General features: G+C 41.4%; 2 protein-coding genes across 2 annotated transcripts; one reads left to right on the forward strand and one right to left on the reverse strand.

The window, feature by feature from the left end:
* Positions 1 to 3,399, forward strand: LOC111235033 (probable G-protein coupled receptor 173). Its single transcript, XM_022763325.1, has 2 exons — positions 1 to 34; positions 1,137 to 3,399. The coding sequence occupies exon 2, from the start codon at positions 1,307 to 1,309 to the stop codon at positions 2,519 to 2,521; it is 1,215 nt and encodes a 404-aa protein (XP_022619046.1). The 5' UTR covers positions 1 to 34; positions 1,137 to 1,306; the 3' UTR covers positions 2,522 to 3,399.
* A 4,184-nt stretch (positions 3,400 to 7,583) lies between these two features.
* On the reverse strand, positions 7,584 to 14,265 carry wdr13 (WD repeat domain 13). Its single transcript, XM_022763384.1, has 10 exons — positions 14,205 to 14,265; positions 13,560 to 13,647; positions 13,203 to 13,434; positions 12,669 to 12,778; positions 12,280 to 12,410; positions 11,895 to 12,202; positions 9,722 to 9,902; positions 9,420 to 9,561; positions 9,132 to 9,250; positions 7,584 to 8,565 (listed from the first exon to the last, which is right to left on the reverse strand). The coding sequence occupies exons 2-10, from the start codon at positions 13,598 to 13,600 to the stop codon at positions 8,381 to 8,383; spliced, it is 1,449 nt and encodes a 482-aa protein (XP_022619105.1). The 5' UTR covers positions 13,601 to 13,647; positions 14,205 to 14,265; the 3' UTR covers positions 7,584 to 8,380.
* Positions 14,266 to 15,643: the final 1,378 nt, after the last annotated feature.

Here is a 15,643-nt window from a genome sequence, read left to right on the forward strand (position 1 = left end):
CCCACCCCTCCCCAAAAAAATGAGGGTATGAAAGGTAGGTTATCATCTTCCTCTCTCTCTCTCTCTCTCACACACACACACACACATATACACACGCACAAAAAAACACAGCAGAGGTGATTTTGACACCTGTTCATCTGTTTTTCACTCCAGTCTGTGTTTCAGGCCTAGCTGACATGGCAGCCATCTAATCAGGTGAAATGATATTTGTCAAGGTGGCAGAGGGCTGTTATGTATGGTAAAAAAAAAGAAAAGAAAAAAAGCCTACAGTTACAGCAGATCATATTGTGTTTCATGGCCTATATAGACAAGGCCCACCCAGAGAAGCACAGCTATATTTTATTATCATCTAATGCCTGTAAATGAGTTTTTAGGAGAGGCTGCGTCTCGTATGTGGTTTTTTTTAGTCGAGTGTTCATGTTTTTAATCATGTCATCTTTTAAAAAAAAGGCTGATTTCAGGTTCCTTGCTTCAGCACCGAGGCCTGACAATGATGATCACAATGATGATTTTCTCCCCCTGTTGAGTAAAATTCCACACTTCACACATAGGTGTACGCTAGAAACCAAATGGCTGCCTCCTCTGCCATCGTATTCTCATATTTGTTACAGTATGTGCTGTGAATGGCACAGATTACACCCTCTGCTCTTTAACCGACTGTCACACGCACACACACACACACACACACACACACACACACACACACACGCACAACACACATGCACACATGCACAGAGCTGCAGAGACAAAAGCATAAAATGTTCTTTGCTCATTTACAATATCTCTGTTGGTTGGACATACCCAGTGTTGGTTGTACTGTGTCTGCTCCATCCCCCTGTACACCCCCATGCATTCACTCAAACACCCACACTTGCACAAAGTATGTGAGCTGTTGTATCTTAGCAACGGGCAAGGTAATTACTGAGAGAGCCAAGGAGCTGGCATGCTGTAGAGCTGCTGATCTGATCCCAGCCTCAGAGAAACAGGAAGGCAGAGATTTCCACTGTGTTGCCCAACACAGCACTTCTATATCCATGCTGTTAAATGTAAGTTTTATTTAGGGGGCTGCTTCAGACCTAACGCGCACATCAGGCATCTTGTTTTTCATTCTTCAAAATGTGTGTCTCTGTTCACAGGTGGTGTGCTTGTGGACAAAGAGGAAAGATGAGTCTGTCATGTAGAAAAGACCCTTACGGCCTCTCCTTGTAAAGACGAGAGAGCCGTGGGAGGTGACGGCTGTAGGAGGATCAGTAGTGTTTATAAAGGGGCCGAACCAGGCAGGCTCTTGTGGAAGGAAGGTGATAGAATGGCTAACCAGAGCTTCGCCATCGATGGCCCTGGCAGTTTGCTGGCTGTGCTGGCCTCGCAGAGTGGACTGGCAAGAGGCGGCAGCAGCAGCAGCAGCAGCAGCAGTGACGGCAGCAGCAACAGTGGAGGAGTCTCAGCCACAGATATGTCTGCCTACTTTAAGCTGGTCTTCTTGGGTTTGATCATCTGTGTCAGCCTTGTAGGCAACCTCTTGGTCTCCCTGCTGGTCCTACGAGACAGGACACTTCACAAGGCTCCCTACTTCTTTCTCCTGGACTTGTGCCTGGCCGATGCAGTTCGCTCAGCTGCCTGCTTCCCCTTTGTGCTGGTTTCCGTCCACAACAGCTCGGCCTGGACTTACAGTGCCTTGAGCTGTAAAGTTGTGGCTTTTATGGCTGTGCTGTTTTGTTTTCACGCTGCCTTCATGCTGTTTTGTGTGGCTGTCACCCGCTACCTTGCCATCGCCCACCACCGATTCTACGCCAAGCGCATGACCATCTGGACCTGCGCCGCCATCATTTGCATGGTGTGGACTCTGGCTGTTGCCATGGCGTTTCCACCTGTCTTTGATGTGGGGACATACAAGTTCATCCGTGATGAGGATCAGTGCATTTTTGAACACCGCTACCTGAAGACCAACGACACCCTGGGCTTCATGCTCATGCTCGCTGTGGTGGTCCTGGCCACCCACGGTTTCTATGCCAAGCTGCTGCTGTTTGAGTACAGGCACCGCAAGATGAAACCTGTCCAGCTGGTGCCAGCTATCAGCCAGAACTGGACCTTCCACGGTCCTGGGGCCACAGGTCAAGCTGCAGCTAACTGGATTGCTGGGTTCGGTCGTGGTCCCATGCCACCCACTCTTTTGGGCATCAGGCAAAATTTACACAATCAACACCGGCGGCTGCTCGGGATGGAAGAGGTGAGGTCAGAGAGGAGGCTGGGCAGGATGTTCTACACCATCACCCTGCTCTTCCTGGTGCTCTGGGCTCCCTACATCGTGGCGTGCTTCTGGAGGGTGTTTGTCAAGTCCTGCACCATCCCTCACAGGTACCTCTCCATCACAGTGTGGATGAGCTTCGCCCAGGCTGGAGTCAACCCCATCTTCTGTCTCCTGCTCAATGAGGACCTGAGGAAAGTGCTGAGAGCTCACCTGCCCACCTACTGGAGGACTAAACAACACCTGCCCCAGGATGAGGCCTACTGCATTATGTGATAAGATATGAGCTTAATGAAGAGAATGTTTTAGGTTTTAAAGGGAAACGTGGAGAATAGAAGTGATATAATGCACCTTGGTTAAGTGTCAGTGTCTGTTTTGTTGTTTTGCACAACAAAAATCACATTTTTTGCCAACAAATGCAGGCACAGTGCTACTTTATGAAGAATGTTGATATTTGAATAAATGTGTCTGGTGCAAAGGTTTGAACAGGCCTTGGTAACTCTTTAATGGTTTGTATTTCTGATGATGTACTGTATGATTAAGAAGTAGGAAGGATCACAACAATCACCACTCCAACTAAGTGTGACAGATGCCATTTTAAATTGATGTTGCCTTATTTCAGAGGGACACGCCCCAGAGTTTTTCGACTGAGAACTGGTTCCTGTGTCACATGCGACACAAAACAGACACACAGAGGGTTGAAATCCTTGAAGAAAAGTGCTGTGGACTGTGAATAGAAAGTGTTGATCAGAGCATTACTAACTCTGAAACACATCAAGGAACTCAAAGGGTCTGAATGGATTGATAGACCACCCCGGACACCTTTTCATTGAATTCAAAGGAGACTGCAGAATATCGAATGGACTCAATAACCTTGGATACATTTAAATAGCTGTTGTGAACCCAAGAAGCCCCTAACATGCTTGATTTTTTGGACTTGATTTAGGGCGTGTCAGGTTTCTTTGTATCATAAAAAAATTGCCTGTTTTCCTTTATTTGTAAACTATACATGTTAAGCAGATGACACTATTTTGAAATATGACTTGATTTGATATTGTATAGACTGTACAGGAATGTATATTCCTGCTTGTGTGTTTTTATATAGCATTTGTGTGTATGTGTGTGTGAGAGGAAGAGGTAGAAAAATGAAAAAAAGGGAGGAGGGAGGGTGGAGAAAGAGAGAGAGAGAGAGAGAGAGAGAGAGAGAGAGAGAGAAAGAAATAATGATAATAGAATAGGTTCCAGTGATACTGAGTCAATATGAAAGCAGCCTCATCTTGTGGTCTCAAAATCATGCAAAATTGAACAGTCATCATATGGAAATTTATCCTTTAAATGGATTTCCATAATTGAAAATGTAGTCTTATTTTTAATCGTAATGTACAAGCAAATGTGAAATACAGATGGAGAATGAAAAGGGGGACAGAATAATTAGAAAATGACAATTGTACATTGCAAACAGGCCATAGGATTTAATGACTTGAATGATGATGTAAATTATGATGTTTTGAAAAAAAAAATCATTAGCAAATGAACATTTATTTGCAAATGATGATCTTGGGAATGTTTTTAAAGTACTGTAATGCTCTCATGAGAATACAAAAAAAAAAAAAAAATGAAGAAATGAAGTGGCACTTAATGCGAAGGAAACTTGAATGTTACCAGGCCCTCTTATATTTCCCCTCTACGTAAATGTCACCATTTGAGTGTCTGGATCATCTGGATACATTTAATATCAAAACGTCTTCAGGCTGGAAACGACCCCAGAGATGTTTGGTGTATGGAACCGGCTTAGCCTACATTAAGCTGTCTCTCCAAATTAAGATTCATGTAATGCAAATGTCTGACCTACAGTATGTTCGGCATAGATATATTTGTGCAGTCAATTTTCTAAATGTGGACACTTGCACAGCATACTGTATTAGCATGCATTCCACTGCATTTCATAGATTCAAGACTGGGGATTACAACTTGTACAGATGTTGATATGGAAAGACAAAGTGAAAAGTGAACTGAGGTCCATAATTTTTACGTCTGGCATTCCTTCGCGAGATGATATCCTGTAACTGTACAGTTTAACGGAGGTGGTTCTTTTGCCCACTCATCAATAAAGACTCTACTTTTGATGCAGTCTGAGTTTTGAGCTGCCTGGATGTTGACATGGCTGGATCCCTGTGGAGAACACGACACAGGAAACAAACCACTTAATACAGTATATGTAGCACAAAGTACATCCTGCGTGCATTTTAGTTCCCGAACGCATTCAAAAAAGATGATTTTGTGATGCACCAGTCTAGCTTTGTACCCTTCACTGCATTAAATGAAAAAGTCATCTCGACTCTTTCCTCTCCACTGAGCACTGACCAACAAGCGCTGTAGAGTCAAAGGGATTTGTGATTTCTTTGTACAGTACCAACCCGTCAAATCTGTGGAGACAGGTGGACAAGTACACAAAAAAGAGATGTCTGATTTAAAACTGTTATACAAGGCTTGAACCAAACAACTATGTGAGAACAAAAACGTGGTTGAATTCAAGTAAGTTTCTTTAGCAAGTTGTTTAAGATATTCAAACCTTCCTGCAATTAAACAAAGTACAGAATAATGGTAAATGCTAAAATATAGTATCACAGTTGCACAAACAGAGAAGAGTCATAAAATCAAGAACATGACTAAGCAATGTCAGACAATTTTGTTCAGCAATATCAATCTGAAGTGTGCTAGCATTAGCTTACATTAGCTAACATAAGCCATCATAAGCCACATAAGTTACAGAAAAATTGTGTTATTTCTTTTTTCTTCGAATGTACCTATTCTCACTTAAAACAATGACACATAAACAAAGGTAATGCATTGCAAGGTTTTCGAAATGTGTTTTAAAAACAGACGGGGAGAGGACTCAAGCACAAATATACTGACAGACATGCGTAGTAGTGAGCAAGATATCAGGGGTATAGATTCAAAACTTGGATTTGATATTGATGCTTAAAGCATCTTTTTAATTAGTACATCATATGACATATCCCAGAAGAAAACATTTAATTCAACACAAAATCTAAAAGTGGGGACTGTAACATCATGTAAATTAAATAATGATAATAATAACAATAATAATAATAATAATAATAATAATAATAAAAAGTAAATAAAAAGTTTTATTCCACAAAATTCACAATTCTGAAAGTATCAACATTCCACTCTTTAAAAAACAGTAATTGAATATTAAATATTACAGCTGATAATGAAAAGCATTTTCAATGTCTCAAGGGAGGGTTTACTCCTCTGCAGGATGAGGAACATAAAGCACATAAAAAAAAACACTTCTTGTACTGACTCTCTTTCTCTGGTAAAACAAATCATACAGACTTCCCATGTACAGCAAAATCTCTGCAACCAACCATACCACATAATTATGCAACTGACATTATAAAATAAAGTAGAAGGGGTGGGAAGAAAAAACATTTTTCAGTCTTAATTAGGACCTGATTGAAATTCAGCCATTGTATGATTGTGTATTTTCTCGATAAACAATTAGCCTATATTTTGAATTTGAATGAGAGATAATTTCCATTGTCTTTATTTGTGCACTGACTGTGGCTGATGGAAAAGATGTTTCCATAGTGAGCAGCATCAGCTGTGTGAACATCCTCTAAATAGTCCAGGTTTAACAGGTTCCATCCGACTGTGCCTCTGTCTCCCCAGAACTGATGTTGAACATTCATCTAAAGTGCTTATTTTTAGTTTTCTTCCCACTTCTCTCCAAGATACACCACAACAAAGGCCGTCTTACTCATTTGTGAAAACTTATGCTCGCCCACTGCACTGTATGTTCTCAAGATGCCGGGCTGTGCAGAGGCCTTGTAGCATGGTCCTGTCACAGCGCTCAGTTTCGCACAGGAGAGGAGAAGTTTAATGTTGCTCTCTTGAATTGGTTTCTTGGTGGTTTTTTCTTTTTTTATCAGCACCTATCCTGCCTGTTTCAAACAAAGCCTTGTCCTGACCTTCCCAGACAGCAACCATTCACTGTGCTCTCACTCCCACACAGCCACATTTAAACGTGACAATACCCTCACCAACCTTGGGAGGAAAATAAGTCTGAAGGCACTGCATTTGTGGATAAATTGTGTATTATGTTCAAAACTTTCAGCTCAAGATTCCTGCTCACACTTTTTTTCGCTTTATTTTCACAATTTTCAGTTGATTATCTTTTTCTTTCTGTCTCCTGATGGTGCAAGCAGTGTGGGAGATGGCAATGTGAGACTAATGTCTTGCAATGCGGTGATATTTTAGTCTGACAATGCAACACTAGTGTGTCATTATTATAACTTGTCTAGACCTTGAATATAGACTTTTCTACATGTGTAGGAGCTTGAAGGTGAAAGTAATATTTAGACACAATGAAGCTTTGAACAAGACTATAGAACAGTGCTTTGAGCTAAATGCTAATCTGCATGCTAACATGCACACAGTGACAATGCTAGAATGCTGATGTTTAGCAGGTATAATGTTTACGATGTTCATCATCTTAGTTGCTAACATTTCCTAAATAGCACTTAACACAAAGTAGAGCTGAGGATAATGGTAATGTCATACATCATAGTCTGGCAGGAGTCTTATCATAAACCAAAGCATTGGACAAATTAAAATTTAGACCTGATGATGGCCTTCTATGAAGAGTCAGGGAGTTAGGGTTTACAACATAGGAATTTCAATAACTGTAGCATATTTTACAGTAATTATCTGTCTCTGTTGAGCTATTACACTCAAAACAAAAAATGTCAACCTCATAGTAGTGCTGGTTGAAAAGTCAGGGGCTCACCAAAGTCTGTAGGGTTCATCCACTGGGGATCATGAAAATCTGTACAAAATATCAAGGCCTTGCATGGACCAAAGTGGCCGACACTGCCATCCACGGAGCCACACTTCAAGGATGGCAACAACCAATAATTATCAATGTGATTTTATGCTTGACAGGCGGAGGAATAAACTGTTTTCTCAGCTAGAGCACACTAAAGAAGTCATATATTATTGAACCTTGAAGCCTTTGAGACCATAAAAAGACAACAAATAAGATGTTAAAATAACAAAGATCCCAGCATTACCTTATCTGATAGCACGCCATTATGGATATAACACCCAACACCAAATGCAGCACTACATTTTTCATGTTTTAGTCACTGACGTAGGGGGAATCCTGTGTAGATGCTGAAGACCCACACAATGACTAACACTCTCCTACACTGTAGGTTTGCCCACCCTGGTACATTAAGCTCTTCTGACATTAGTATTTCCAATTCTATTGTTTCCAATTTATTTTGGTGAAGAGGGAAACAAAGACAACTGACAGTTACAGTAGTTTATTCTGTATGTGCGTTAAATAAATTATCTGCAACCAGCATGAACAGAAAAAACACACAAACACACACACGCGCATACACACACACACACACACACACACACACACACAGGTATACAAACACATACTTAAAAACACACTTTTATCTTTTCTGTTATGATCAATTTGATATGCCTAAGATTGATTCTGAGTTCAGTGTCATGCACATGGTTTCAAATGCAAACAGGCAATTGCAGAACTGAAAGCAAAATAAGGCGGTTTTACTACACTTGATTACACTGCTTGAATAACCGTTACATAAATAGTGAACTAGATCTATGCCAGAGGGACTGTTGGTGTGATATAAAGTGTTGGTTTCTCAGGAACATTACGTTGCATCCCCTTCACATGAATTCAGTCATTTCCGTACGAGTCGGAGGTAAGCCATGACACATGCATGGGAGTAGTGCTTTTTCTTTCTTTGTTGAAAAGCAATTTCTCAGCTGCAGCTGTAGGAGTACTGACACACATACATACACACACACACACACACACACACATATATATATGCGCGCACACAAACACACACACAACCCGCCCCCCTCCACCCGTTGAATATCTAAGACATCCCTACCACCTACACAGCATGGTGTTCTATCTGATTGCACTTGAGTATCATTACATTAAACGTTTAATGCAGCCTGTTACATTCCAGTGAAAATCTACAGACTTGTTATTGGACGGTTAAGGAGCAGCAGGCCTTTTGTATGGAAGTGGATGGAAGCATTTCATCGGTGGATCAGTCACTTTTGCTCCCGCCTCCAGATGATGACCATGCCGGTGGAATCAGCAGATGCCAGTAAACTCTCGTCACAGTTGAAGCTGACGTCTAGCACCGGTCCCCCGTGACCCTGCAGCTTATTCACTATCGCCTTCGTGTTGCGTTCGACGTCGAAGAAGTAGACACAGGCATCCTCACTGCCTGTCACTGTATCAGACAGAATTACAAACCAAGTTGCAAAACATCAGTGACTTTTGTAGCAATCATTTTACAATACATTCTTAAAATTCTCAAGGGTATTTCTACGCGTGAGGAACTTCTGTTAACTGGAAAGACAAACCTGATAATTAAAACAGTGTCAAGCCTTGAATAAATAAAAACTGTTGATTTGTAGGTATTAATAAAATGTGAAGAAAGTCAAGTGAGGTGACAATCTTAGGTTGAGTAGTGTCAAATATTCCTGCTTTCATGTAAACAACTTCCTGGATAACGTCACTTTATTACATCTATGATATTTGATCATTTTACAACCCTCTGGAAAATGAACCAGAGGGTAAATTTACCCAGCAACACATACAATCTACAAAACAGGCAGGTAAATGGTCGCTGAAAGGTTTGCTAATTTGTTTTTGTTTTTTTTATCAAAAAGCAGCAGCATGTTATTTTTTTGCATTTCTTTTTTTCCCCCACTCTGGATTGCCTGCAGCAAGTAATGAACTGTGGTCTAATTTTCTATTCAAATATCACAGCAGGAACACTGACAGACATCTTACCCACACAGGCTCCCTGTCTGAAAGACATGAGGGGGCAGAAGATGCTATGAACGAGCTGGGAACCATGCTGGATAGGGAAGCTTCTCTTCAGCTGTAGCGTGCCCTCATTGTCCACCACCCTGCCAATGAAAAGGTGGCATGACTGATCAAATTTGATGTGGCAATGTAAATACATCTTCCCATACATGTTACACCACTCAAAATGTTATGGCTTTAAATTCTATCTCTGCGCAGCGGAGACAAAACTGCCTATCATTAGTAAACAGTGACTTGCCCTTAAAAACTGACCTGTAAAGCAGCAGCTTATTGACACAGGCATTGACCAGCAGGGAGGGGTCTCTGGCCTCTCGGCTAATCCAGGACCGAGCAGATATGCTGCAGATGGAGCTGCCTTCGTTCACCACCAGACGCTTGGCTTTGGTCAGCTTCCCTGTGGGGGAGGAAAGGGGGATGGGGTGGGGGGGGGTAGGCAGAAACAGCAGAGACCGGCAGAGACACTATTTAGTGCATGTCACAAAAAACTGGTTCGAATTTGTAACATGGTCAGTGGACATTTCGCTCTCTACCAGATGGAGATGTTGTGAGAATACCTGTGGCCATGTCAAAGAGGAAGGAGAAGATGCTCCCCCTGTCATCGCCAGCCCAAAGGATCCTGCCCGGAGCATCAAAGGAGAGAGACAGCACGCGGCCTGTCAGCTTACTGGAGCCCCCCTTCACCTTCTTCCCAGTGGAGATGTTCACCACCTGCAGGTGGTGCTTGCTGTTTCCCACCTGGAACACAGAAGTGGGAGTGAGGACATTCATTATTTCCACAGGGAAGCACTCGGGAACTGACTGGGAAAAGCACTGGTTGTGATGTTTTTGCTGTTGTAATTAGACAAGTGAAAACCAGAGCAGGGCAAGGTTTGAGCTTTAGCACTCTACGCACAGCATTTAAAGCAGTAATGTAGCATGTGCTGGAAATATATATTGCATATTGCGTGTGTTATGAGTTATACACCAATATGACATATTAGACACTGTTAAATCCAATAGAAATCGACTATCTTGGTGTGTTGAGACGATTGAGAGGTCGGTTAAACCTGTAGAAACCAGATTGTGAAGTCTGTGCTAAAGAAACAAATTCGTTGCTCTCAAATTCCTTATTGTTCGAACTGACTGTCAGTTAAAAACAAATATCCATCCCCCTTCATGTTTCACTCACTGCTGTTCACAACTCTGCCATCAATTTGTTCTGTTCTTCAATTAAACTATTTGTTGCTACAAAAGCAGAGTTAAATCAAAATTTTCCAAGACATTTAACACTTTTGTTTTGGTTACAAACGCTGACATTTAATTCTAAAATCTTAATCAATAACTGCACAGTGTAAATATGTATGCGGTTATTAAGAATGGGATGAAAGGATACTAAAGGGAGGTTTTGCCTCTGCGTGCAAAATTATGTCAATATACTTCACACACAAGAATGAAACAATGTTTTAAATGTTGTAAAATGTGGGACAATTAACGAACCTGACAGCATGTAATAAACTCTGAGGAGAAAATAAAAGCTGCTAAAGTCACCATCTGTCTTTTGGGATTTCAGGGTAATCCAGGACCACAGACCACAATTATATATATTTTTCCAAATCATACACTTTCTGAACCCTCTATATCAAAATATTAGACTGTGGGTAACAGCTACATGACAATAACCAGTGCTGTGTCTCATTAGGTGTTCACACTAACCTTAACATTTTTTTCCCATTTCACAGAAACTAAATACAGCCACATACACAATTCAGTTCGTTGTTAACAGACTCATAAGGCTCGTCACTGTGATGGAGCCAGCTATGCAACCTATTTCAAGTCTGTCAAGTAGACTATCAAATATTTAGGGCCAAAAAAATGAGATGCTTAAGTGACTCGTTGACAATTAACCAGCAACTGCGACTGATGGTTGATTAATTTTTTAATTGTCATTTATCTTTCAAGCAAAATGTCAAACATTATCTGTTTTCATCTTCTTAAATGTGGGAATTTGCTGCTTTTCTTTATCATATATGATAATAAACTGTGGGCGGGACAAAACACAGCCGATTTGACATCACATTAAGCATAACGATTGTGAGGCACCATATTTTTAGTCCTCATTACCTCATATACTGCAATATCAACTGCAGAAGTAATTTGTGTCTACCTGCCCAGGGATGGAAGATGAAAACTAGCTAATAGTTAAATCCGGTTCATTTCTTACATTGAGATTAATGTTTTTGTACAGTTACTGACAAATAAATGCAATGAACTAATAAATGAAGCGCCACCGCTGGTGTCATTAACATTTAATCCAGAAACAAGTCTACTGTCTTTTGTCTTTGAGTTGACCAGTAGAAATGAGAGCAGGCAGCAGATGGTGTTTTGAGGACAAAACAAACCTATTAGCATGATAAGTAATACAGTAGTACAACTTATTGTAGTATGACACATAAACAATACCTCCTCATTTATCATTTTTAGAGTCAAGGACACAAAAAGAAATGTAAGATGAACACAGAACTTTGTTTATGAAATAAAAACTAAAAATACAAAACATATAATACAAAATAGAAAATCTGTCCACAGAAATGTTTTTATCTAATCTGACATCATTTTTTTTTTTTTTTTTTTTAAGTATTTCTGAGTGTAGGTCACACTGATTGTGCACAGCCTCTTTACTTTTTCATGACACTGGGGAATCAGTACTAGAGAATATAAGAATGAGAACACGTCATGAATGGGACTCACCACAGTAAGATTGTTATTCATGGGCTGGAAAGTGCAGCAGAGCAACTCGCTGGATTCTGGGTCTCTGACCTCTCTGATGCAACGACCATCCTCTGTGTTCCAGATACGCAGAGTGCCGTCCAGTGATGTTGACACGATGATGTCATTGCTCAGAGACCAAGCAAAATCTGTGACGGGACCTCCGTGACCTTTGAGTGTCACCTTCACACTGGCAGGAGGCGGGGACAGCGTCATGATGGACAGGGTGCCATCCAGTGAGCAGCAAGCAAGGAGGTGTTTGTCATCATTGGCAAACTGCAGCCGTGGAACTAAAAGGACCACAGGGAGGAAGACGAGAGTAAAATAAATGTTTACAAATTGATTATTGTAAATTTAATTCACTTACCAGCAGAGTCTACATGTTGGTCAAATATGTGGTGCATGCCAGCAAAAGCATAATTTTCACTCAAGGTTGTGTCCCCTGCCATGGCACGACTGGCCTCTGCCACTGAGGTGGGCACCAAACTGCCCGGAGGCCTGCGGCCAGAAATAAAAACCACCATGTAAGCATACAATCAATACAACACACCTCACAACCTTCACCTACAGCTGACACCTCAATATGGGAGATCTGATCATTACTCAATGCAAGCAAACCAAAATTACAGCCAGTAAATCTAACAAAATGCAATGGCTCAAAGGAGAAATAAGTCACAGAGAATTCATTGCTCAAGGTGATGAGACAAGATTTTGGATGCATGTTGAGGATCTCTGTGTGGTGTCCTTTCCTGGTACCTCTCATCATAGACGGCTCTGTTCATCTGGGCCTGTAGCTGGTAGGAGCCTCTGCTGACGGACCGGCGGTGACCACGAGCCCCTTGGGCGCGGGGGTCCTCCTCAAAGTCCTGCCCGATTGGAGAGGAGAAGAGAAAGGGGGGGACCGCAGGGGGAGACAGAACCTCATAGGAGTGAGTGCAAGTAATGACAGAAGTTGTGACCACAAATAATCATAACATAACCATTAATAAATACTGAAAATTACCATGCAATTTTAAAGTTAACGACACTGCCCATATACACAGGCAATGCCAGCCATTTCAACCAAGCTGCTCAGCTTTATATTCATGGGCAACCAAAGTGTTGTTTGGCTATGCAAGTGACTGATGAAAACTAACGTCTAGCCATCCAGATGGCTCTCATATGTTGTATTCTATATTTTCAATCCAACTCTCAGATATTTTTATATCTTCTCTTCCAAATCAGTAAAGACACCCCCTCCTATTCTTTCTCTTCTACTTTCCCTGCCCTTTCTGTTTCTTTGGGTCTGACCTCCATGCGGTCCAGTGTGGTTCGGGAGCTGCGCACACTGCTGGCCCTGAAGCTGCTCTGCTCAGACAGGGGCCCGTAGCGCAGGGCCAGCAGCTGACTGCGCAGCTTCAGGTACTGCCTGCGCAGCCCTGGCTCAAAGCCACACTTGGCGTTCTCTCTGAGCAGCTGGCTGCGTCGGCGGATGTACTGAGTTCGGAACTGTGGGAACGTAGGCGTGCGGTAAGCATTGTACCTGGGGAGGGAAAGAAATGACACAGCACACACAATAACTCACAAATGATCCATAAGCAATTACACGTCTGAATAGCTTCTTCATCAGTTTAAACTATTAAAGCCTGCAGCCTGACTCAGTCATACCTTGCGTCCACTGCCAAAACCTGCTGCCAAACTGCTGCCATTCCACAAGCACTCTGGGTAAAGATGAAGCCACTGCCAGGGCAGATCCCTGTCAAAATACACAACACACAGTTCTTTTTTTTTTTACCTACTTTAAATAACAAGCTTTAACTATGTGCACATAAGAATACAGCTTGGCTAACATGAATGTTACATTCATATAAACTGAAACATCACCCCACCCTCTCCTCACAACGTTGAATGAAGTGATGATGCAGAATCTAATGGCACCACAGGGAATACACCTTGTTATTGGGCTATGATTTATCATGCGAGTGTGTCACAAGAGGTGAACCGAAATGAAATTCAAATGGTGCTAAAGAGTGACTGGTCTGGGTAATTTTTCACATGCGGATAGCACACAGCACCAAGAGCTGGCGAGGCTTCTTCTTGACAGCTAACGACGCAAAGCTAACTAACGTTAGCTAGCCATTAGCAAGTTAGCCACAACATCATACCCGATGTCCTCGCATAAATATCTATTTTCCGTTGTTTCTTCGATGCACATAGACAGTCTATCAGTTAGAAAATTTACACAGAGTATTAGGCGATCGTTATAGCAATACAGCAAAAATAAACCGAGAAAAATTTATGAAAACGGCTCACCTTCCTTAGCTTTTCTCCATCGCTGCTTTTTTTTCCCCGTCAGGTCACATGACGCAGTGTAACCAGCCCACACTAACTGATATGGAGCCACATGAATTCACATGATGATTCACAGCGTTTACATTTATTGTTTACTCCAGAAGATTAGATTAGGATATTCAACTGGCCACGACCAAAAACCTGATTTGCAACATCATGGCCTCATAGGATAAAAATGACATTTTAAATTATGAATTTATTCTCTTTACATTTATCCTCCCACAAATCCTACACACAAGCAATCATTAATTACAGTGGCACTCATTATATTTACATACTTTGTTGTCTTAAGGGACCATGGGGTCCTTTAGGGGCAAAAAGCAATACTTCACTAGTCCACACAATGAAAACTGCAAAGCATGCAAATTTGAGTATCACATAATGATCCTGGCAATTATCCTCCTCTTATAGTGCTGACAATACTGAAGACTAATGGTCATATGTAACAACAAAATCTTCTCATTTTGGTTTCCAAGGACAAAATCCTTAGTTGAATGTGGCTAATCAATATGAAAAAATGTGATCCATGAACCAGCTGTCATAAAAGAAAAAGGGTAAAATACACTATCACCTCGCCTGTAACATGATGGAAGTGCTTTCTTGTCATGGACAATAGGTGAACACACAGTTCCAGCGGGTTCACAATGGCAGTATTACAAGGTCAGCTCTGAGGTTTCGCCTGGCTCAGCAAAGACCTGCAGAGCTGTGGGGCATGCTGCTCAGCTGACGGGGCTCTTTGCTTGTTCATGGTGCTCTTTCTCGAAGGGGCCCCAGTGACAGACCCATTCACAAGCACGGGCCATAAATGACCGAGTTGAACACGAGATTAAGCACAGCATTCTCAAAAAACAGCAACGACTCTGGAGCGCAGCCAAAATGCCAGGAACAAAAGGTAAGTAATGTTAAACAAAATTTTATTCTACAAAACATTTTATTTATCTGGATACCAGAAAAGCTTCATGTTTACTGCAGTATAAAAATTGGATGGAATTCTATTTGACAAAAACTGTAACAAAAGTGACCTTGCTTCCAAATGTTTGACATACAACTGAATGTGTCCACTATTTTCAGGTAATAAGTCGGACAAGAAGTCAACTACCAAGGTAGGAAAATCATCTAGTGTGAAAAATCCTGATTTTCTTCTCTCAATCTGTAAATTTTTCACTTTATTTATATTTGCTTTAATTTTACAGCAACCTCAGAGTCCTAAAGAGCAGCCGAAGAAAGGTGATCAGAAAGGAGATGATAACAAGAAGCAAGGAGGTAAGCATTTATATGAACTGAAATTCCCTGACTTTTCCACAGCATGTTCTTTTAACTCAGAGAATCAAATCTGTGTTCAGACTACGCAATATCCAAGTTGATTCAGGACTTTGGTGGTTTGGGACACGGTGTGGAAA

Source organism: Seriola dumerili, unplaced genomic scaffold (assembly GCF_002260705.1).
Source record: "Seriola dumerili isolate Sdu_G_001 unplaced genomic scaffold, Sdu_1.0 BDQW01000468.1, whole genome shotgun sequence".
Classification (NCBI taxonomy): domain Eukaryota; kingdom Metazoa; phylum Chordata; class Actinopteri; order Carangiformes; family Carangidae; genus Seriola; species Seriola dumerili.